At 44.1% G+C, this 22,462-nt stretch overlaps 1 protein-coding gene across 1 annotated transcript in view; it reads left to right on the top strand.

Moving 5' to 3' along the window:
* vsx2 (visual system homeobox 2) overlaps positions 1-22,174 on the top strand; it is a 44,990-nt gene extending 22,816 nt beyond the window's left edge. Inside the window, exons 3-5 of the mRNA XM_041214218.1 lie at positions 107-230; positions 17,035-17,215; positions 21,798-22,174. Of these exons, the coding sequence (XP_041070152.1) occupies positions 107-230; positions 17,035-17,215; positions 21,798-22,174 (682 nt within the window). The remainder of the gene's footprint in view (positions 1-106; positions 231-17,034; positions 17,216-21,797) is intronic.
* Positions 22,175-22,462: the final 288 nt, after the last annotated feature.

Below are 22,462 nucleotides of genomic sequence, written 5' to 3'. Positions count from 1 at the left end.
TCACTGCGCTCAATATCTGGATAGAAGTGCTGGGGGAGGCTCAGTGTTCAGTGTTGCCTGTGTATGGCTCACAGCCTGCTAATTCTCTTTTCTTTCTAATTTTAAGGACTATTTTCACTTCTTATCAGTTGGAGGAGCTGGAAAAGGCATTTAACGAAGCTCACTATCCAGATGTCTACGCACGGGAAATGCTGGCCATGAAAACAGAGTTACCAGAGGACAGGATTCAGGTAAATTGAGAGAGAGTGAGAGAAAAAAAACAATAATAGTCGGAATGACAATCAAATTGAGAAATACAGATGGAGAAACACAGTGAAAGAGACCAGAGTGAGAGAGACAGAAGGAGGGAAAGAGAGACAGATGGAGAGACAGAAAAAGACGGATACAGCATTCTCAATATGTCTGAGCACCAGTACCTTATGAGGCTCAGGCTTTCATGGCAGGTTATTACTGACATCTGCAGCCTCCTGGAGATAAATGGGGTTTTACTGCTTCACTGTGGACCTCCTGGGCATGCAATGCCAGTGACCAACATAGTGGCTATCGCTGGAGGGCCACCCCCTACTCTCCCTGGAGTGCTGTGCAGGAGAATGCTGGGGAAGTCAGAGTGTGGGGCTTTGCATCTGAAAGTGGGATGCCACCCACCACTGTGGCCATTATTACCCCTTGAACCCCTTGGCGCACTGTATCCAGTTTGGAGGGAAGACACTTCTGCCACTCACTTCCTTGGCCACTTCTTTCCAAGTTTGTTTGGCTTGAGAGGCTGACCTCTCTCTCCTGTCCACATGGAACAGCACTTCACATCAGTCCCTCAGATCCCGCAGCTGGACCTCTTGTCAAAGAGTCAAAGACCCAGGGCAGCCATCCCAGGTCTCCTTTCCATTGCTGTGGTTGCTAAAGGCTCAGGAAGCGATGTCAAATTCAATCAGGAGACCCCTGCTTGGGTCTCTTTGAATAGAAATCCAGGCCTTGAGTGTGGGTGAATTGCCCTTGAGAAGGTGGTGGTGAGCCAACTTCTTGAGCTGCTGCAGTCCATCTGGTGTGGGTACTCCCACAGTGCTGTTAGACAATTCCAGGATTTTGATCCAGCTACAGTGAAGGAATGGCGATATAAGTAAGTTCGAAGTCAGGTTGTGTGTGGCTTGGCGGGGAACTTGCAGGCGGAGGTGTTCCCAAGCTTCTGCAGCCCTTGTCCTTCTAAGTGGTACAGGTCATATGTTTGGAAGGTGCTGTCGATGGAGCCTTAATGAGCTGCTGCAGTGCATTTTGTAGATGGTACACACTGCTGCCACTGTGTACGGTGGTGGAGGGAATGAATGTTTAAGTTGGTGAACGGGGTGCCAATCAAGCGGCTGCTTTGTCCTGGATGGTGTCAAGCTTCTTGAGTGCTTTTGGAGCCACATTCACCCAGGCAAGTGGAGAGTATTCAACACACTCCTTACTTGTGCTTTGCAGATGGTGGGCAGACTTTGTGGAGTCAGGAGGTGAGGTACTTGTCTCAGAATTAGGATGGACCTGATGGGTTGCATCCTAGGACATTAAAGGAAGTAGCTACACAAATAGTGGATGCACTGGTAGTAATCTTCAAAGAATCCTTAGATTCTGGAAAAGTCCCAGAAGATTGGAAAACTGCCAATGTAACACCCTTATTCAAAAAGGGTGGGGGGGGGGGGGGGGGGTGTGGGTGAGCAAAAAGCAGGAACTATAGGCCAGTTAGCTTAACATCTGTCATTGGAAAAATGTTAAAGTCTATTATAAAGGATGTAATAGCAGAGCGTTTTAAAATACATTATATAATCAAGCAGAGTAAGCAGAATTCTTTGAGGATGTGACAAACAGGATAGATAAAGGAGAACCAGTAGATGTAATATATTTGGATTTCCAAAAGGCGTTCGATAAGGTACCGCACATAGGGCTACCTAATATGCCTATGGTGTTGGGCGTAGTATATTAGCATAGATAGAAGATTGGCTAACTAATAGAAGACAAAGAGTTGAGATAAGGGGGGCATTTTCAGGATGGCAAACTGTAACTAGTGGAGTGCCACGGGGATCAGTGCTGGGGCCACAATTATTTACAATATATATTAATGATTTAGATGAGGGAAGTGAATGTACTCTCACTAAGTTTACGGATCACACAAAAATAGGGGGGAAGGTAAGTGGTGAGGATGACACAAAGAGTCTATAGAGCGATATAGAAAGGTTAATTGAGCGGGCAAAAACTTGGCAGATGGAACATAATGTGGGAAAATGTCATTTTGGCAGGAAGAATAGAGGAGCTGAATATTATTTAAATGGAGAAAGACTGTGGAAAGCCTCAGCACAGAGGAATTTGTGCATGTATCCCAAAAAGCTAACATACAAGTTCAGCAGGTGATAGGCAAATAGAATGTTGGTTTTTATATCAAAAGGAATGGACCAAAAAAAGGGAAGTCCTGCTAAAACTATACAAGGCACTAGTTAGATCACACATAGAATACTGTGAACAGTTTTGGTCCCCTTATCTAAGGAAAGATATACTGGCATTGGCGGCAGACTAGAGAAGGTTCACTAGGTTGATCCCTAGTATGGGGGGATTTTCTTATGAGGAGAGGTTGAGTAGGTTGGGCCTATACTCATTGGAGTTTAGGAGAATGAGAGGCAACCTTATTAAAACATAGAAAATTCTTAGGGGGATTGACAGGGTAGATACTGAGAGGTTGTTGGAGAGTCTAGGACCAGAGGGCATGATCTCAGAGTAAGGGGTTGCCCATTTAAGAAAGAGATGAGGAGGAATTTCTTCTCTCAGAGGTTAGCAAATCTGTGGAATTCTTTACTGCATAGGGCTGTAGAGGCTGGATCATTAATTTAAGTATATTCAAGGCTGAGATAGACAGATTTTTAATCAGTAAGAGAATCAAGGGCTATGGGGACAAGGCAGAAAAGTGGAGTTGAGGATTATCAGGTCAGCCATGATTTCATTGAATGGCAGAGCAGACTCGATGGGCTGAATGGCCTGCTTCTGCTCCTGTGTCTTATGGTCTTATGGAATTCCCAGCCTCTGACCTGCTCTTGTAGCCAGGCCATGAGATTACAGATTGTGGCTGAATATAATTCTGCTACTCCTGGCGGCCCAGCACGCCTCATGGTTGCCCAATTTTGAGCTGCTAAATCTATTCTGAGTCTATCCCATTTAGCAGGGTGGTTGAGTATCACAGCTGAAATACTTTGTGTGGGGAAACTGAATATTTCAATACAGTAACAGGTATTTTCTGTCAAATGTACACAAGGTAAGACATTAATCCATTTAGAAAACATCTAATTATTGGCAGACATATTCTTTATCCTGAGTGCCACCATATATGTATTTTTTGAATAAAGGGGAGCTGGAGGGGACAATCTTGCTACAAATATATATATTGGAGAGATGCAGTGGTAGCAGAGCAACATTAACCAGCCTTTATTTTTGTTCACTAGTAGGATGTGAGCATCACTGGCAAGATCTGTATTTGTTGCCAATTCTGAATTACCCTTGAGAAGGTGGTGGTGAGCCACCTTCTTGAAACGTTGCAGTCTGTGTGGTGTAGGTACACCTACAGCGCTGTTAGGGAGGGAGTTCAAGAATTTGGCCCAGTGGAGGAATGGTGATATAGTTCGATGTCAGGATGGTGTGTGACGTGGTGAGGGACTTGCAGGTGGTGGTGTTTCCTTGTGTCTGCTGTCCTTGTTCTTCTAGGTGATAGAGTTCATGAGTTTAGGAGATGCTTTTGAAGGAACCTTTGCGAGTTGCGGCTGTGCTTCTTGTTGATGGACATAACAGCTGCCACTGTGAGGTGGTGGTGGAGAGAGTGAATGTTTAAGGTGGTGGATGGAGTGTCAATCAAACGGGTTACTTTGTCCTGGACGGAGTCAAACTTCTTGAGTGATGTGAGAGCTGAACTCATCCAGGCAGGTGGAAAGTATTCCATCACATCCCTGACTTGTGTCTGGTGGACAGGCTTTGGGGAGTCACGAGGTGAGTTACTCGCTGCAAAATTCCCAGCCTCTGACCTGCTCTTGCAGACAAAGTATTTATATGGCTGGTCTAGTTCAGTTTCTGGTCAATACTAAGCTCCCCTGGATGTTGATGGTGGGGAATTCAGCATTGGTAATACCATTGAATGTCATCTCCAGTGCTATACTAAATAGGTAAACTTATCCATAGTCAATTACATTTGGTTGGGTAGGAAGAGGTATAGCAAAAATCAATAGGTACATGGACATGGACATTTGAGCATATATAGATTTACATACACTGGATCGAAGGACAGATTCGGGTCAATAAAATAGGTAAATATGAAAGAAGGAGCTTTCATTATATGGCACCTTTCATGACCTTAGAATGTCCCAATGTGCTTTTCAGCCAATGAAGTACTTTAGAGGTGTAGTCCGTGCAGTAATGTAAGGAGGACACATGTCCTAAATGGAAATGTTCTTGGGTTATTGATGCAAGAGAGAGATCTTGGGGTTTTACTGAACAATTCACTTAAAAACAAGAGAACAGTATTCTCAGACTGTTAAAAAAACAAACAGCATGTTGGAATGCATAGCAAGGTGTGTCCAGAGAGGTCATTTTAAAACTGTGTTTGACCCTGATGAAACCATATCTGGAGTGGTCTGAGCAGCTTTAGTTTTCCTATTTCAGTTAGAGGAGTGAATATAGAGAGGCGGTAAATGGTTAGGGAATAAATAAAGAGGAAAGATTGACTGATCTGGGCCCTTTGTTGCAAAGGGAAGACTAAGACAGGCTAAGATAGAAGTAATTAAAATTATGAAAAGTTTGGACAAATTGAATCCAAATCAGCTTTTCTGTTATGTACAAAATTTGGCACAAGGGTCAAATTTGCAAATTAAGGACAACAATAAAAAATGGGAAATAGAGGAGGAGCTTTCTTACTGAAAAGGTGATAAGTATGAAGAACAGATTACCAGCACAGAGGCCAGAACAAGAAAACTTCATGAGTTTCAAAAGAAAATAAACTGGTTATTGTTAATAAATGAGATTCACTAGGGATGCACAAAGGCAATAGGGCACAGTGAGTGTACCTACAGCACATGGACTGCAGCGGTTCAAGAAGGCAGCTCACCAGCCACCACCACCTTCTCAGGGGCAGCTAGGGATGGGCAATAAATGCTGGCCTGGCCAGCGAAGCCCACGTCCTGTCGATGAATAATAAAAAAGCTGAGCTGAAGGTCTTGTAGAAAAGTAGATGGATGAATATTGTCTTTGGGCTAGTTACATGACCACTCAGCAAACTTCACTCCTGTTTATGATGCAAGTTTAAATTGCCTCCACATTATAGATGGATGATAGATCCACTACGGCAGATGGTATTGCTGATAATGGATAGACTATGGATCAATATATGGATGGATACATTACAGACACTGTAGATATAGATCTATTAAGAAACCTTTGTCATTTCCCAGGTTTCAAATTAAACCTACTAAGTGAATTTAACAATTTAATTTGAGAAAGAGACAAAGCATCACATTTTATTTAGTGACCAAACTCAATGTGATATTGGCATGTCTTTGACAGGGATTGCAAGGTGTCACAATACTGGATTTCAGATGGTTTATATGTAGAATAATGCATTTCCGAAAGTGAGTTCTGTTAGATGGACATATGAGGCCTGGTATCTTGTGAAGAGGGACTGTAACCAGATTCACGTATTTACTTAAAACCAGTTTATTTGCACCATGTATACATGTACAAGGTGGGAAGGGGTTCAGGTGGTTATATCTATAGGATATAAGATAATATATATATAGGATAATAGATACTTGGGATTGTGTTACAGGTTGGAATCTAATTGAGTGGTTCAGATTCTTTATATGTAGAATAATGGATACCTGGGTGTGAATTACAGGCTAGAATCTAATCAAGGGGTTAGATGGTTTATATATAAAACAATGGACACCTAGGAGTGACTAAAAGAAACAGGAAGAACTTGCATTTATATAGCTCACAAAATCCTCGGGATGCTCCAAATTGCTTACTATTGAAGTAAGCAGATCACTTTATGTAGGGAAACATTGCAGGAGTGAGATAAATTATCTGTTTATTGGTGTGATTGTGGCCAGGGCCACATGCAGCAGCGGGAAGCCAATGAAGCTAATGCCAATGAGCAGCCATTTTTAGAATTTTACCGGTAGTCCATGGGCTCCCCACTTTGTTGCATCTTGTGAGCTCAGAGGAGGTGAGGACACAGCGGGTGCAGGGAATGTGTGCAACATTCACTTTGAAGGACCCAATGGGCAATCCTTGGGCCATCTGCCTGCAACTATATGTGGTTCACCAGCAGACGGATCTGCTAGACCGTGCTGGGTCTGAGGGATTGGCTGCCAGCCCCATTGTCAGGATTGTACCTGCTCCCTGCTCTCCTGGTCTATGCAGCTCAGCATCACAGAGCCTCTGCAGCAGGTCTGCTGGTTACCCTTCACTTTGGGCGCTCTGATTAACTTGGCAGGCACAATGTGACAGTGAACGGGGGTCAGGACCAGCAGACATTAGTTGGCAAAATTCGGCCCTGCACTCCAGAAGTTCTGAATTGGCTGTAATATGTTTTGAGACATCCTGAGGCTGTGAAAGGTGCTATTTGCAGGCGAGTCTTTAGATTATGTTGGTGAAATCCTGGATTGCAGCTTGAACCTTGAAGTTTTTGATTAAGGGAATAGTGCAACCACTGAGCTAAAATGACATTTAAAGACAGTAATGCAATAGGCTTAAATGGTAATATACTGAGTGAGTGAAGTCCGAATTGTGATGAGATAATTCCCTGATGGGGATAGCTGGTCACATTAAATTACTACTGTCTATGATGATATTACTAATAGTTTTCTCTTGTCCTGCTGACACACATCTGGAGCCTTCTCCACTGGACTTACTTCTACAGAGAGTGTTGGCAGACTATTCACATTGCGGATCATACTGTTCTTCCCCGAGTGTTCATACCTACACACCTTCCAGAAGACTCACTGGCTAAGTGTCCAGAAATGGGATCACAGTTGGAATTCCCACTGCCTATCCCAGGAATGACTGAAGCCAATCGTAGTTCCAGTCTCAGCAGAACTAAAGTTTAAGAGTGCCCATTGAGCCATTGATAAAGCCTTTCAGTTAATAACTGGTGAATTAGAAGGGCATGGATCCTAATATAACTGCTAGTAAATGATTGCTGATTTTCCTCACTGCTCTTTGAGGCTTCTGCAATGTCCCCTGCACTGCTCTCCCTCCTACATCACCTGGCAGTCTGTGATTATCTGACAGACGCACTGTTCTAGATCACAAGTAGTCCTTGCTGTATTCAATATTCCCCCTATCTTCCCATCCAAGACAAGGTACCAGTTAACTTTGTCTTTAATGTGTAATCTTGTACCGTTTTCTTTTGAATGTTGTTTATGCGTCAGCCTTGAAAGACTGTTTGATAGGTAGGTTGGTGCTATGGGCAGTGAAATGGATATGTCTCTGGAGTTTGTCTCGTGTCCTTGAGGTTTAATGGCTATTTGGATGGTGTAAGCATCACTCCTTCAGTAGTGCACCGGAGTGCTCACGTCTCTGGAATGTACCTTTTTTTTATTCATTCACGGGATGCGGGCTTCGCTGGCTGGGCCAGCATTTATTGCCCATCCCTAGTTGCCCTTGAGAAGGTGGTGGTGAGCTGCCTTCATGAACCACTGCAGTCCATGTGGTGTAGGTACACCCACAGTGCTATTAGGAAGGGAGTTCCAGGATTTTAACCCAGCCACATTGAAAGAACAGCGATATATTTCCAAGTCAGGATGATGAGTGTCTTGGAGAGGAACTCATGACCTCCTGACTCAGAGGCGCCTTTGAAAGAGGGTTCTAATATTAGATTTCCCATTTAAATTTTCCCTCTTTTCCTCTATGGTCCAAGTATCCCCATATGATGGAATGTATATTACAATTTTGGTGGTATAAACAGGCAAACCTCAATATTTCAAGCTCATTTGGACTCATAAGTTGTTTTCTTCCCTCCCCCATTAAATTAATATTTATTCTTATTGAGGCTTAACCTTGTCTATTGTGTCACCCTGGAATATTGAGTAGTACTCTCACCTCTCAATCAGAAGGCTGTAAGTTCAAACTCCACTTCAAAGTCCTGAGGAGAGATGTTAAACTGAGGCCCTGTTCGCCTTCTCAGGTAGATATAAAAGACCTCACTACTCTATTTTGAAGAAGGGCAGGAGATTTCCTCCTGTTATCCTGAACAACACCTAAAACAGATGATCTAGTGTTTATTTCAAAGCTGTTTGTGGGAGCTTGCTATGTGCAAATTGGCTGCTGCGTTTCCCACACTACAACCGTGGCTACGTTTCAATATGTACTTCGTTGGCTGGAAAGTGCTTTGGGATATCATGAGATTGTGAAAGGTGCTATGTAAATGCAAGTTCTTTCTTCCGTTGCTGTCTAAAACAGCGTTCCTACAAGGATTGAAAGGTTTGCTATAATGAAGCAACACCAGTTCATCGAAATTTTAATAAGTGGAGAAAGTAAAACACTTCCCCATTGATGGGCTAAGTAGTCACATCCAATGATTGGATGTAACAATGGACTTATTGCTGCAGTGCAGTTAACTTGAGCCCAGTCTGCATTTTGTGATTAGCACATTCATTCCTTTAGCTTCACTGTAAGCCAGTCCATGTTTTGTGAAGAGACCCATCCATTCCATTACCTTGGTGAATTCCACTCCAGGTGTTGGGTGGCTGAAATGAAGGTGCTCAGAGGTGGCCTTTCACCAGCAGCGCTTGGGGTGAAGAAGATGATGTGAACAGTATATCCAACTACTTGAAATGGAAGCATATCCTTTATTCACTGAAGTTGCAACCAGTGTTGGAGGCATGAACCATTAACACATTTATTCCATTTATGTGAAGTTTTTAGTCAAATTTTATACATCATTCCAAACTCTGCTTAATAAATAGCAGCACTATGGAACATTTGGTCTAATAGTAAAATGAATGGTAGCCACTAAAAACTAGATTGCATGGGGAAAGGTGGGGTTAAGGAAGGTGGTGCAGCGAAGGTTCACTAGATTGGTTCCTGGGATAACAGGGTTGTCCTGTGATGAGAGGCTGAGTAAATTGGGCCTATAGTCTCTGGACTTTAGAAGAATGAGGGGTGATCTCATTGAAATATATAAGATTCTGAAGGGGCTTGATAGGGTAGAGGGCTGTTTCCACTGGCAGGGGAATCTCGAACATGGGGGGCATGGTCTCAGGGAAATTGGCCAATGAGGAGAAAATTCATTACTCAAAGGTTGTGAATCTTTGGAATTCTGAACCCAAGAGGGTTGTTGAACATACTTAAGGCTGGGATAGACAGGTTTTTGGTCTCAAGGAATCAAGGGATTTGGGGAGCTGGCAGGAAGTGGAGCTGAGGCAGCAGATCGGCTATGATTGTATTGAATGGCAGGATAAGCTCTAGGGACCATATAGTCTACTGCAGCTTCTATTTCTGATGTTCTTATGAAACACCGAGTGCTTTGGAGTGATGATGTGTAGGAATAATGAGCGTTGGAGCAACACTGACCATCCTGCCACCAGATCTGCTGAGTTTTTCCAGCATTTTCTGTTTTTATTTACCTCATCCAGCTCCCGTTCAAAGGACTGCGTTATTTGCCACTGTTTGGTAATTCATTCAAGAAGCTGATGGTTCTCTGAGAAAAGAATACTCCCTGACATCTAGTCTAACTCTTTTCATCTTTTATACTAGGAGCGCCATAATCTCCATCTCTAAAAGAGAGATTCTTGCCCTCTAAGTCTCTTCAAGAGAATAAATTTCAGCCTTTCACCCTTGTATGCTCCTTTAAGAGAGGTACACTCAGCCTTGTGTTCCCTTTTAAGAAAGGGAGCCTCACCCTTGTGTACCCCTTTAAGAGAGGGAACCTCACCCTCATGCAGTCCTTTAAGGGAGGGATCTTCACCCTAGTGTACCTCTTTAAGAGTAGGAGCTTCACCCTCATGTACCCCTTTAAGAGAGGGAGTCTCATACCCATGTATCCCTTTAAGCGGGAGAGCCTTAGTGAAATTGAGTCTCAACAGTTGAACCCCCTTTAAAGTCAGAATGTTTCACTACTCGACTCCTAAATTTAGCCAAGGACGTCATGATGGAAACTGTTGGTTGAAATGGGTATAGATTTGGATGGTGGACACATTAAGAGTCAGCACTCAAAACTTACACAGAAACATTTATAATCATCACAAATCTTGCATTTTAGTTCAGCATGGTGAAAATTATTTAAATTGCAGGTTTTTTAAAACAAAACAAACACTTACCTTTTCACAGGTTTTTTTTGCAGCAACAATAAGCCCTCAAGGATCTGTCCATTGGGCCGTGCCCACCAATAAAATAGAGAAAAAAACAAGGATTTAAAGGGAACTCATAGCTGTTTGCATTCAGTCCAATCTCCATGGCAGCCATTGCTAGAGTGTTGTTGGAGCTGCACACACCCGGGCAAGTGGAGAGTATTCCATCATACTCCGGACTTGTGCCTTGTAGATGGTGGACAGTCTTGGGGGGTCAGGAGGTGAGTTACTCACTGCAGAATTTCCAGCCTCTGACCTACTCTCGTAACCACAGTATTTTTATGGCTAGTCCAGTTCAATTTCTGGTCAATGGTAACCCCCAGGATGTTGTTGGTGGGGTTTCAGTGATGGTAATGCCATTGAACGTCAAGGGGTGATGGTTAGATTCTCTCTTGCTGGAGATGGTCATTGCCTGGCACTTGTTTTAGACATCATCTAAGTTATTTCAAGCTTCTTTTATGCAGAGGAAATCACAGTGTTGATATGTGGGGACACATTTTTACTGCTTTAAATAGTTATCATAAAATGCTCATGCATGCATAATTTATTCAGTTAAAAAGTGGTTGCCACCATGTTGCTGATGGGACAGGCTGGAAGAGGAGTTAAATCAGTCCATCACACATGGGTGTTGTACTGATGAAGATGCGGTGTCTTGGCGGTAGCAAGTACCTTGCCCAATGGCGTTCTGTCTTCCTGTGCAACGGTGTTGAGGAATTATGTCACACAGGCTAGTGGGAGTAGCTTGGCTCTATGGAACTGTCCGCTGCTGAGAGGGGGGAGATTCAGTAAAGTGGAACTTTGCTGGTTGATGTTGTAAGCCTCTGGGTGAAGTGATCTTATTAAGCGTGGCAGCAAATAGCTACTATTGGTATCTGTGCTCAAGGTTTATAGAGAGGAACAATGAGCCCAGGTTCTTCCTGGATAGGGCAGGTGGCAAGTAGCTCATTGACATGTCGGGGTGAAGAATGGCCACTTAAGCAAGATAGCAGAAAGCGGAACATTTCTGGAACCAGACTGGGGAAAGGAAGTGGGAGGAAAATTGGAGTGGAAAAATATTCTTTCTGTTCCTGAGTTGAACTTGAAGTGGACTGTCCATGTTGGTTTCTCACTTTCCCTTGGCACCATTTTGATCTTCTATTAAAATGGCCACCACCTACCCTCAGGTGTCATTTCATTGTTCGGAAGCCATGAAACCTCATTATTAGAATCCATGTTTGTGCCATTGACCAAGCTGATAATGAAAGAACAAAATACTATTTTTAACGTGCAATAATGAATGAAAACGATTGCCTTGGCCTGCCCTGCTTACATAGTCAAGAGTCAGAGGAAGATTTAGCAACACTTCCACACTGGCCTTGACACCATTGCCAACAATGGGGGTGGCAGAACCTCTAGGTGACCTGCACTAAACAGGTGTCAATAACACCCTCCCCTTCCCGCAGGCCCCATCTCAGTGGCATCTCCCAGGCCCCATCTCAGTGGCATCTGATTAAAATATAAGTGAGAGGGAGAGAGAGATGCGATAAATTATACCAAACGATTCCTCACATCCAACTTATCAAGGAGTCGAGGACACGAGGTGATTTCTAAAATGATAACAGCCTTAATCAGGCAATCAGGAGGAGAAGATTATGTCCTGACCCGTGCCATCAATCTGCCAGCGATTTAATTTCATTTCCATTACAGAGTAATTCTGAAAATTTCCACCACAAAATTAACACCCAATTTTCCCATTTTAATTAGTTAAATCAGAAGATGTAGCTGTCCCCCGGGAGGCTGTGAGGTGGGATCAGTTAAGATGAAAATGATAACTACATGGCTGTAATTAGGACGGGTCAATGCATCGTCTCCCTCGAGTCAGGCTAGTTTAATTTCCCGTGATATTTGAGCGGCTGTCGCTAAGCTGTGCCATCGATTGATGCAGAAATTAACTTATTTTTCAATCAGATTCCGGATGCCCCCTGGGTCGCTGCATGCCTGCCTCTTTTGCAGTTGAAGCGATTTTTCATCAGCGGCTGTCTTTGATGGGGAGAGGAGCCGTCATGAATTACAAAAGAGCCTTGAATGATTTTGACAATTTTTTTTACCCCCCCCCCCCCCCCCCCGCTCCCTCCCCGCATCATCATCATCATCATCAGCAACAACAACAGCTTAACAAGGTAGCAGTGCCTTGCCAGGCATTGAACCGATATCTGCAGAATCTCTCGCTTCTCCGGCAGTAGCAGTGATTGGCACTTTAACAACAGGCAGCAGCAGGTTAGGCAGCTTCATCTTGATCTCCTATTAAACCTACCTCTGGGGAGAGCTTTTTAAAATTAATTTTGGTGTTAAAAACTTAATTATGATGTGTTATTTTAAAATTGAAGCTTGATAGGATTTTTTTTTTAATCCAAGCGCCGTAGCCCATGTCAGTGTAACGTAGAACTGTTAGCCTCAGTGGGTGGTGTAGTGGTAATGTCACTAGACTAGTAATTTAAGTAACCCAGGCTAATTCTCTGGGGGCGTAGGTTCAAATCCCACCATAGCAGCTGGTAGAATAATAAAATTAGGAATTGAAAATAAGTCTTAGTGATGGTGATTGTCATAAAAACCCATCTGGTTCACTAATGCCCTATAGGGAAGGAAATCTGCCATCCTTATCTGGTCTGGCCTATGTGCGACTCCAGACCCACAGCAATGTGGTTGACTCTGAAATGGCTGAACCAAGGGGCCCAATTTAGGGATGGGCAACAGATACTGGCCTTACCAGTGATGCCCACATCCAATGAAAGAATTTAAAAGAAAAGTGGGCAACACTCTCATCTCTGAGCCAGAAGGTAATTTCCACTTTAGAAATTTGACATAATTCAATGACACTCCAGTGCTGTGCTGCCCTTTGGATGAGATATTAAACCGAGGCCCTGTCTTCCCTCTCAGGAAAAGATGCCATGGCACTATTTCACAGAAGAAGAGCAGGAGAGCTCCCCTGGCGTTTTGGTCAAAATGTTCCTTCATTCAATATCTAAAAACACAACCTATTGTGGGAACATGCTGCGTGCAAACTCTTTACTGCATTTCTTACATTACAATGGTGACTACACTTCAAAAAAGAAAGTTTCCTTGGCTCTAAAGCACTTTGAAATATCCTGATGTTGTGGACGGTGTTATAGAATTGCAGGTCCTGTTTAAGGCTGCCGTGGCACAATTTAATTTTGCCATTATGATGCACCAACGCCAGGAATTTATTTTGGGTGCGTTGGGAGAAAGGGACTGGTCCTTTTGATCTGTTGTTGTAACTTCCTTGGAAATCCTGGATGCACACATCGGATTACCCCCAACCTCCTGGTAAAGTTCAGGTGGCTGATTGGGAGAACTCCTAGTTTTTGTTACATTTCCTGCAGTAATACTCCTGTGTATATAACTATAGGAGTGTTATACCATGGCATAAAGAATTATTTGGTATTGAAGTGTATTGGTTCCTGATGAGTGAGGAAGTCACGTTCTGCTTTTGCAAGTCAAATGAACAAAGTATGATGATAAAAGTGTATTAGGAAGAGTCAGTGCTTTTTGTATTTATGTTTACATTTAAATGACTTAGATATTGGAATACAGGCTGGGATTTTACCTCCCTGCCGCCGTGTATCACCCCCTGGTGGATGTAGTGAGCCATTTAAATCTGTTCATTTCGGCGGGACCATTATATCCCACTGGGTGGGAGGGGCCATAAAATCCTGGCCCCAGAGTAAAATTTCAAAATTTGCCAAAGATACCAAATTTGGTGGAGTGGCAAACAGTGAGGATGATCCCAATATGTAGGTAGGCTAGTAGAATGGGCAGACAAGGGTAGATGGAATTTAATACAGAGAAATGAGGTAGAAAGGATAGAGTGAGGCAATATAGACTAACTGGCACAGTTCTTTACCATAGAGGACTGTAGAGGCTGGGTTATTGAATATATTCAAGGCTGAGATAGATTTTTAATCAGTAAGGCAATCAAGGGTTATGGGGAAAAGGCAGGAAAGTAGAGTTGAGGATTATCAGATCAGCCATGATCTCATTGAATGGTGGAGCAGACTTGATGGGCCAAATGGCCTACTTCTGCTTCTGCGTCTTATGGTCTTATAGTCTTAAAGTTCTAAAGAGTGTACGCGGCCAGAGGAACCTGGGAGTTCATTTTAGAAAGTCGTTAGCCAACCAAATAAGATCTTGGCCTTCATAAGTAGAGATATCGAGCACAAAAGCAGGGAAGTTACGCTGAACCTTTATAAAGTTCTGGTTAAGCCACAACTAGAGCATTGTATCCCGTTCTGTCCAGTCACCATATTTTACGAAATACTTGAAGGCTCTCAAGAGGGTGACAATGAGACTTACCAAAATGGTTTCAGGGGTGAGGGATTTTAGCTACATGGTTAGGTTGGAGAAGCTGGAGTTGCTCCCCTTGGTGTACAGGAGCTTGAGGGGACATTTGATGGAGTTGTACAGGTTTGAATAAGATAGCCATGAGGAAACTGTTCCCATCAGCTGATGGTACAAGGACCAAGGGGCAGATGTGAGCTTTGGGCAAGAGATAGAAGGGAGGTGTAAGGAAGAACTTTTTTTTAATGGAGCGAGTGGTAATGACTTGGAACTTACTGCCCCTGAGGGTGGTGGAAGTGGAGACAATCGATGATTTCAAAAGAAAGTTGGATGGGTACTTGAGGGAAATAAACTTGCAGGGCTACAGGGATAGAGTGGGGGATTGACTGGATTGCTCTACAGAGAGCAGGCATGGAGTGGATGGGTCGAATGGCCTCCTATGTTGTAATGGCTCTCTGACTGACATGAAATGCTCAATTTGTGCAGGGTTTTGTATTTTGCTATTTAAAAAACTTGAAGTCTACTTTTAATCTGAAGGCATATTTGCTGGAAAAATATTGAATTGTCCAGTAGTTTGAGTTAAGAAACTTAAATTCTTTGTGCTATTTAAATATGGTGTGCTATTTATTTTTATAGAGTGTCAAAGTGGGAAAATATGATAAATAGGGCACTTATCACTTTGTATAATACTTGGCGATAATTTATGAAGAATAACCAATGCTTGGCATAAAATTTAAAGTACAAACTCAGTTCGATCTAAACATTCTGTTAAGATTCTTTAACTGGATGTGGTTATTGTAGGTTAGAGCATTCTGGCACCTGTTTGATTGTATTTACTGCACTCTAACTGCACTCCACCAGCCCTGAGTGTATATAATAAAATAAGATCTGCAGTGCTCAGAAAACAAAACAAATATGCCCGATTTTAAAAAATAGTTCTTCAACATTTTGCAGTTTGTAGAGCTAGTGCCTGAGCCCTGTGGGGGCCCCACCCTGGCTTTACATCTATAGGACTGGGATTCAAATCCATGCTAATTGGATTTATCCCAGGAGTGACCTGTCAATCACATTTGGACCATGGGCAGTTGCTGTGCGGAAGGGAATTGTCAAACCCATCATTCAGCAGGGCGAGGCGGAGGTTGGAAGTTTATTATTGGAATACAGCACAGTGAGCATCTAATCCACACTAGGGGGCCGATAGTCCAGTTTGCACCATGCCTGGGCTATTCAGATACTCCGTGTACCTGTGGGAATGAGCTGACCCCCACCTGATGATAGTTGAGGTTTGCGGATTTTCCCTGGTGCTCTGGGCCTGTCACGCGAGGCCCACCGAGACCTCCGGGGGCATGTGTGGCTGCTGGAAGTACAAGCACCAGCAGCCATTCGAGGGCTGCTGGCTGCCCTTTAAGCACTGACAGCATTTTCCATGTGGGGTAGATGCTGAGTTAGTGCGAGGGAGAGTTGGCAGGCTGGCGATGGGTAGATGTGATAGGGGCAGTGAAGGACTGATGGTGGACACAGGGCAGAGGGAGCAATGCTGTCAGTGAGCACTGGCAGGCAATCTGTTTCTGCCTGTTCCTATTGTGCTCTAGGCATCTAGAGCATAGCTGGGGCTCTTTTATATTATTGGGCTGTTCTCACATTTTAAACTTTCAGGGGCCTTAATGAGTCTTGCACACGGTTTTTGTGTGGACTCCCAACACTCAGCAGGCTGGTCCTGCACATTAATATGCAGTAGGCCTCAGGCTTCTTGGGTCTGACACTGGCCCCCCATGTGACTCAAAAACACTAGGTTCAGAAAGCCAGTGCACAAGTGAGGAAATAACTCCCACTGATATCTCTCACTTTGCCTCACAGGAAACTTATAGAATAACTTCAAAATGAAGAAACTGTTTCATTGCCTCAATTTTAAAATTCTTATCCTTGTGTTCAAATCCCGCCATGTCCTCGCCCCTTCCTATCTCTCTAATCTTCAGCCCCACAACCCTCCGAAATATCCTCCAGTTCCAGCCTTATATATCCCTGATTTTAATTGCTCCACTATTGGTTGCCGTGTGCCTTAAGGTGCCTGGGCCCTAAGCCCTGGAGTTTTCTCCCTAAATCTCTCTACTTAAAGTTGCTCCTTAAAAGCTACTTCTTTAAGTCATCTTTTCGACCACTTGTCCTAATATGCCCTTATATGCGGCTCTGCATTTGACTGAAAATCACCTCATGACCCGACTACTATGCTACTGGTGCTATATAATAGAACATTGTTGTTATTTTGTTCAACACTGAGCCTTAGGCTGGAAGTTCCTTGCCCCCAGCTGGATGACGTCGTTGTTATAACTCTCTCCTACCGCCCCAACAGGTGTGGTTCCAGAATCGTAGAGCCAAATGGAGGAAGCGTGAGAAATGCTGGGGCCGCAGCAGTGTCATGGCTGAATACGGGCTGTACGGAGCGATGGTGCGGCACTCCATCCCACTGCCGGAATCCATCCTGAAGTCAGCAAAGGATGGGATCATGGAATCCTGCGCCCCGTGGCTTCTCGGTAATTGTTTTTCTGCATCACAGCACTGCTTGAGACACACGTTGACGTGGAAATAGAGGGTTTTTAAAATGGGGGACTGGGCTTCACGCACTGACTGATGGACTTAGCTGCAGCAGGCAATATAAGACAGCCCAGAATGAGGCCGCTCAGCCCTTCATGCCTGTTCCAGCTCTTTAAAAGAACAATCCAGTTAGACCCATTCTCCTCATCTTTCCACATAGCCTTTTTCAAATATATATCCAATTCCTTTTGCAGGCTACTATTAAATCTACTTCCACCTCCATTTCATGTAGTGGGTTTCAGATCAGAAAAACTTGCTACGTAATAAAAATTCTCCTCCTCTTCCCCCCCCCCCACCCCAAGTTCTTTTGCCAATTATCCTAAATCTGCTTCCTGTGGTTACTGAGCCTCCAACCAATGGAAACGGTTTCTCCTTAATTACTAAATCAAAACTCCTCACAAATTCGGATTATGCACAGGGCAGAGCAAGATGTCAATGCAAACTTTCACTTTGTGCTTGAAAATGGCTCCCAGTGTTTTTAATATGAACAAACTCTGGGCAACAGAGGGGTTTCAATTTTGACCTCTTGTCATGTCTGGATCCAGACCGATGGAGTTTAAGGCTCTCGAAGGATTCAATGTGAAAGTTATTTGGGCAGCTCTTTGTGGGCAGGGGATGCAGCACAAAATTGTCCTTAATTGACCACCTCGCTCCAAGATGGTTTCTGTGGGAAAAGGGAAATGTCATGACGCATGACACTGGGTGCGGGGTAACTGTTCTGAGGTTGAGATGATTAATTGAAAAGGAAATTGGATGGGCTCTTGAAAGGAAGAAACTTGCAGGGCAGCAAGGAAAGATTGGAGGAATGGGACTGAATGGATTGCAGCACAGAGAGCAGGCATGGACTCGATGGGCCGAATGACCTCGTTCTGTGGTGTAGACTGAGAGTAAGATCGAGGTGGAGTAGGGAGAGTTTTGCTATGCATCTTGCCATGCTTTACCAACCTGCAACAGTTTGCCTGCAGTGAGAATATAAAACTTTCCTCATCTCTCACAGGTGAGAGCCAATATTCACACACACAAGGCAAAATAATATTTTCTGCAGTCACCTTTTTTGGCTCAGCTTAAGTCAAACATCTCAAATTGGGGAAATAAATAGCCATGTATCAACTGGGCTGGAAAATCGTTTTCAACACTGAACGTTCAGCTAGTTTTCAATCCAACCACAATCGATAAAATGAATGTTTCTTCTATAAGACCCAATAAGAAATGAGATTGGGCCAATGGAACCCCAATTCTGGGTGGATGGAGTCTATTGCGTTGTAACAAGCATGATCCAGTCCTAAGCGACAACAAATTCTAATCGGGGCCTAGTTTTAATTCTCTGTAAGTGAGTGGGTTTTGACTGAGTTAAAACCTGCTTCAACTTTAAGGGCAGAATTTTATGGTTACCTGCCGGTGCACGACCTGTAACATTTCCCGCATGGCTTTCCGGCTGGCGCCAACCAGTTCGCAATTTTACTTTGGTGGCGGGGGGGCAAACGAGCAAGCAAGGCCGAGGCTGGCCCACCCACCCTCACCCCAATTGAGGCCCGGTTGGCACCTATGGGCTGTTTTCCAATTTTGAGGCTGGTGGGAGGAATTCAGGGGCGGAGGGAAGCCTGGTAGGTCACTCTGCTTGCGCCTCTGTGGTGGGAAGGGGGTCACCTTCCTCAAGGGCCACTTTTCCACATCAGGCAACCCTCCCACCCCCCACCCCCCAATAAGGTCTGGCCCCTGCAGGTGCACCTTCCCCCGCTGGCCCCTCCATCAAGACTCCCAGCCCCTTTACCCCTCCCCCAACCCCGGGTCTCAATTACCCTCCCCACCATGAAACCCCCACGCTTACCTGGTTCTGGACTCCAGGGGCAGGATTTTCAGCTCGGCGTGTAGGCTTGTACCCGACACGCACGAGTGTGAAACGGCGCACGATGGGCGAGCGTCCCGACATCATTGTGCACTCGCGCAATATTTCGGTTGGTGTGCATGCACGAGAGTCGGCAGAGAGCCTGCAGACAATTAAGAGGACTGTTAAGCCCATTCATCAATTCATTCAATTGAAGTTTTTACTGCCTGTCCAACCGTCTGCCTTAAGGTGGGGAAATAGGCCAGGAGGCCTGTGCATTTTTTGCGAAACCTCTTCCATGGGCGGGATGAGGTTTCCAACAGTGACTAGAAAAAATTTTTTAAAATTTTAAACAGTTTTCACACGTCCCTGTGCATGTGACAGGGTCACGTGAGGGTTCATGTTTTCCTCATTTTTAAAATCTTTATTTTTCATGCTAAAAATCTTCAGCTCCCTGAAGCGGCTCTGTGCCTCCAGAGAGCTTTCACTGAGCGCACACACCACCCCCACCCAGCGCACGCGCACATTTCAGCGCTCGTATTCCTCCCTCCCCCCACCCTGGCAGTGCTGAGGTTATCAGGGTGTGTTTCACGCTGGCTGGTCAGGGCCCGATTACTGGTGGTGGACAGTTTCATGGCCGTTCCCGGGCCCAGCTGACGAGGGGAAAATCCTGCCCCAGGACTTAGAATGTGGGGACTGCTTGTAGTTCCAGTCCTGGCCACCGCTGCCACTGGCGCTGTTAGCGGTGCCGATCTGCCAGCTCTCTGAGACGGGACTCCCTGTTGACTGAAGGAGTGTGGAAATCTCATCTCCATGCAGTTAACACGCCTCGGAGTGTTAAATTGCTGTGGGTTGCTGTGGGCTGCTGTGACCGGCAGGGGTGTGTTCCCTGTTGACTCTTTGGGTGGTGGTGGAAGGTTGGGGTGGGACCCATGCCGTCCAAAAAAAATCCTGCCCTAAGACTCACTCCAATGGTTTAGAGGAATTGTAGTCATTGGCGTAGTAGGAATGTTGTTTCTTGGTAGGGCTCGTGTACATGTTTGCAGCAGAATTACAGGAAGTAAGCAATGTGCTGACAAAAAACATGTTTCTTTCCCAATCCTGGCAACCCTCAGCTTGATGGATAGAGAATTCTTTAGTACTTCCCTCCAATTATAGACTTTAAGAAGCAGCCTTCACATTCTGTGGTTTGCTCGGTGTCTTGTTTGCTTGTTGCGTATATTTAAACAATTGCAAATTAAAGAATTTTGCAAAAGCACGTGCTCCAACACAAATCATCTTCCATTTCAGGTCTTCTTTCCTTCCTCTGCACTCCCATTAACCAACCCGTCCCTACCCCTCCTGTAGAAACCCACCAGACTTCATCAAAGCCACACCTATGAGGAGGTCAGAGGTATTAATCACAAGGGTTTCCCAATATTCAATGGGTTGAGAGTAACAATTCAAATCGTTTACAATCCAGAGAACAAGACACAATCAGCCGGTTGTCCCAGTGGAGACAATTGCCTGTATGATGCCCATGTGTGAAATCTGACTAACCTTAGGAATTAAACATCATTTCTTTCCTTGGATCTTAACTGCTGTATTATTTAGAACCCTTTTTTTCTTCAGAGGCACTGGTATTACTGTGGACAGAGAACCCCTGCTGTAAACAATTCCTCTACAATTTTTTTTCACCACAGAGAACGTGTTAAATTTTTTTCAGAAACAAGAATAAAACATTAAATCCATTAGTTATACATCTGAAAATGGGTCAGAACCAATTTATTCCCCACGGTGTTTAGTGGAATTAATTCTTTCCCCTCTTTCACTGTTGAGGTGAAACAGCATTTTATATTAGTGGAAGTATTGCAGTTATGACAAAAAAAACCTGCAGAACATATCTGTATCGGGCAATCATGGAACCTTTTCCTCTTGCGTTCAGTGGTATCAAAATAAATAGCGACTCCCACATGTTCGATTTGGAGGTGAGTTTATCAGACAACCGCTTGGCATAACAGAACTGTAATATTACTGAAAAGAGAGACATGTTGCTGAAGCTTTTTGTCTTGCACTCATCAAGACAAAGGCAAGAATGTCAAATTTCAAATTTATAAATTGTTGTGATCATTTGAAATTTGGCATTCTTGCCTTTGTCCTGATGAGTGCAAGATGAGAAGCTTTGATAACATGTCTCTCTTTGCAGCAGTATTAGAGTTTATCAGTTTAGAGCTAAATGCAGAATGTTCCTATCTACAATCAGTGGCCCACAGTCCCTGGATAAACCCTATTTAAAGACAGAAAGTCAACTATCTCCTCATTAACTATTTCTGAAGGCTAAATGAGGTCTTGTTTGGGACAAGAGTCTCAACAGTGACACTTGGAATGGGCAATTTTTGAAATTCGGTTATGGGATGTGGGTGTCAGTGGCTAGGCCAGCATTTATTGCCCATCTCTAATTGCTCTCGCTCAGAGGGCATTTTTAAGAGTCAACCACATTTGAAGTTTCATGTCTCTATACTCAGGTGTATGTTGCCCAAGTTTGGGTGTGGCCCTGGGGATCATGCACCCTTTTTACAAATAAGCTTATTCTCCGGTGAAACCTTTGTGTCTAATGACCTGACCTGACCTGTAGTGTCAATGTTAAATGAAGCCTTTAGCTCCCAGGTTCCTACTACAGTTTAATCTTGGCATCTTTCTTTGCTTACCGTTTTCAGTTCAAGATGGCTTACCAATGACCAGACGATTTTCTAAAACCGAGTACCAACAATTCTTTCTAGGAATGCACAAAAAGTCCCTCGAGGCATCTGAGGTGGTGAGGAAAGTGGAAGCTGAGCACAGCAGTCAGCCCAGCCAGGAGGACAAAGAGCGAGAAGTCAAGAACAAGGATTCCAAGACGGCCATTTCTAAAGAGGAACTGCGGGAGAGCAGCATAGCCGCCCTCAGGGCGAAAGCACAGGAGCACAGTGCCAAAGTGTTAGGAACGGTGTCCAGTGACGGTCAAGGCAAGATGGCGGAAGAGGACAGGCCCGAAGAGATGAAGAGCGAGCACTCAAAAGCAATGCAAGAAGAGATGTCGACTGAAAAGTTCTAAACTTTATACGCAAACTTTTAGCTCTTTATATCTCTGCAGTCTTTTATGATGCAGTATCCCCCAGGAGTGTTTAACGGAGACAAAATTTACACAACGTTGGCTCTGGCTTAACTTCAGGCCTCCCTCCATTTTATTTTTACGGAGGTTATTCTTGACAGATGTGTTTTTTTTTAACAATTTGTTGTTGGTATATTGACTTGTTATGTAACTATAATCTATAATCATTCATTCGGAGTTGCACCAAAGTGAAACGCTGGTGGATTATGGTAGGTTTAATTTTTTCCCTTT

This window comes from Carcharodon carcharias, chromosome 20, assembly GCF_017639515.1.
Source record: "Carcharodon carcharias isolate sCarCar2 chromosome 20, sCarCar2.pri, whole genome shotgun sequence".
NCBI classification, from domain to species: domain Eukaryota; kingdom Metazoa; phylum Chordata; class Chondrichthyes; order Lamniformes; family Lamnidae; genus Carcharodon; species Carcharodon carcharias.
This window is presented reverse-complemented; position numbering and strand designations above follow the sequence as displayed.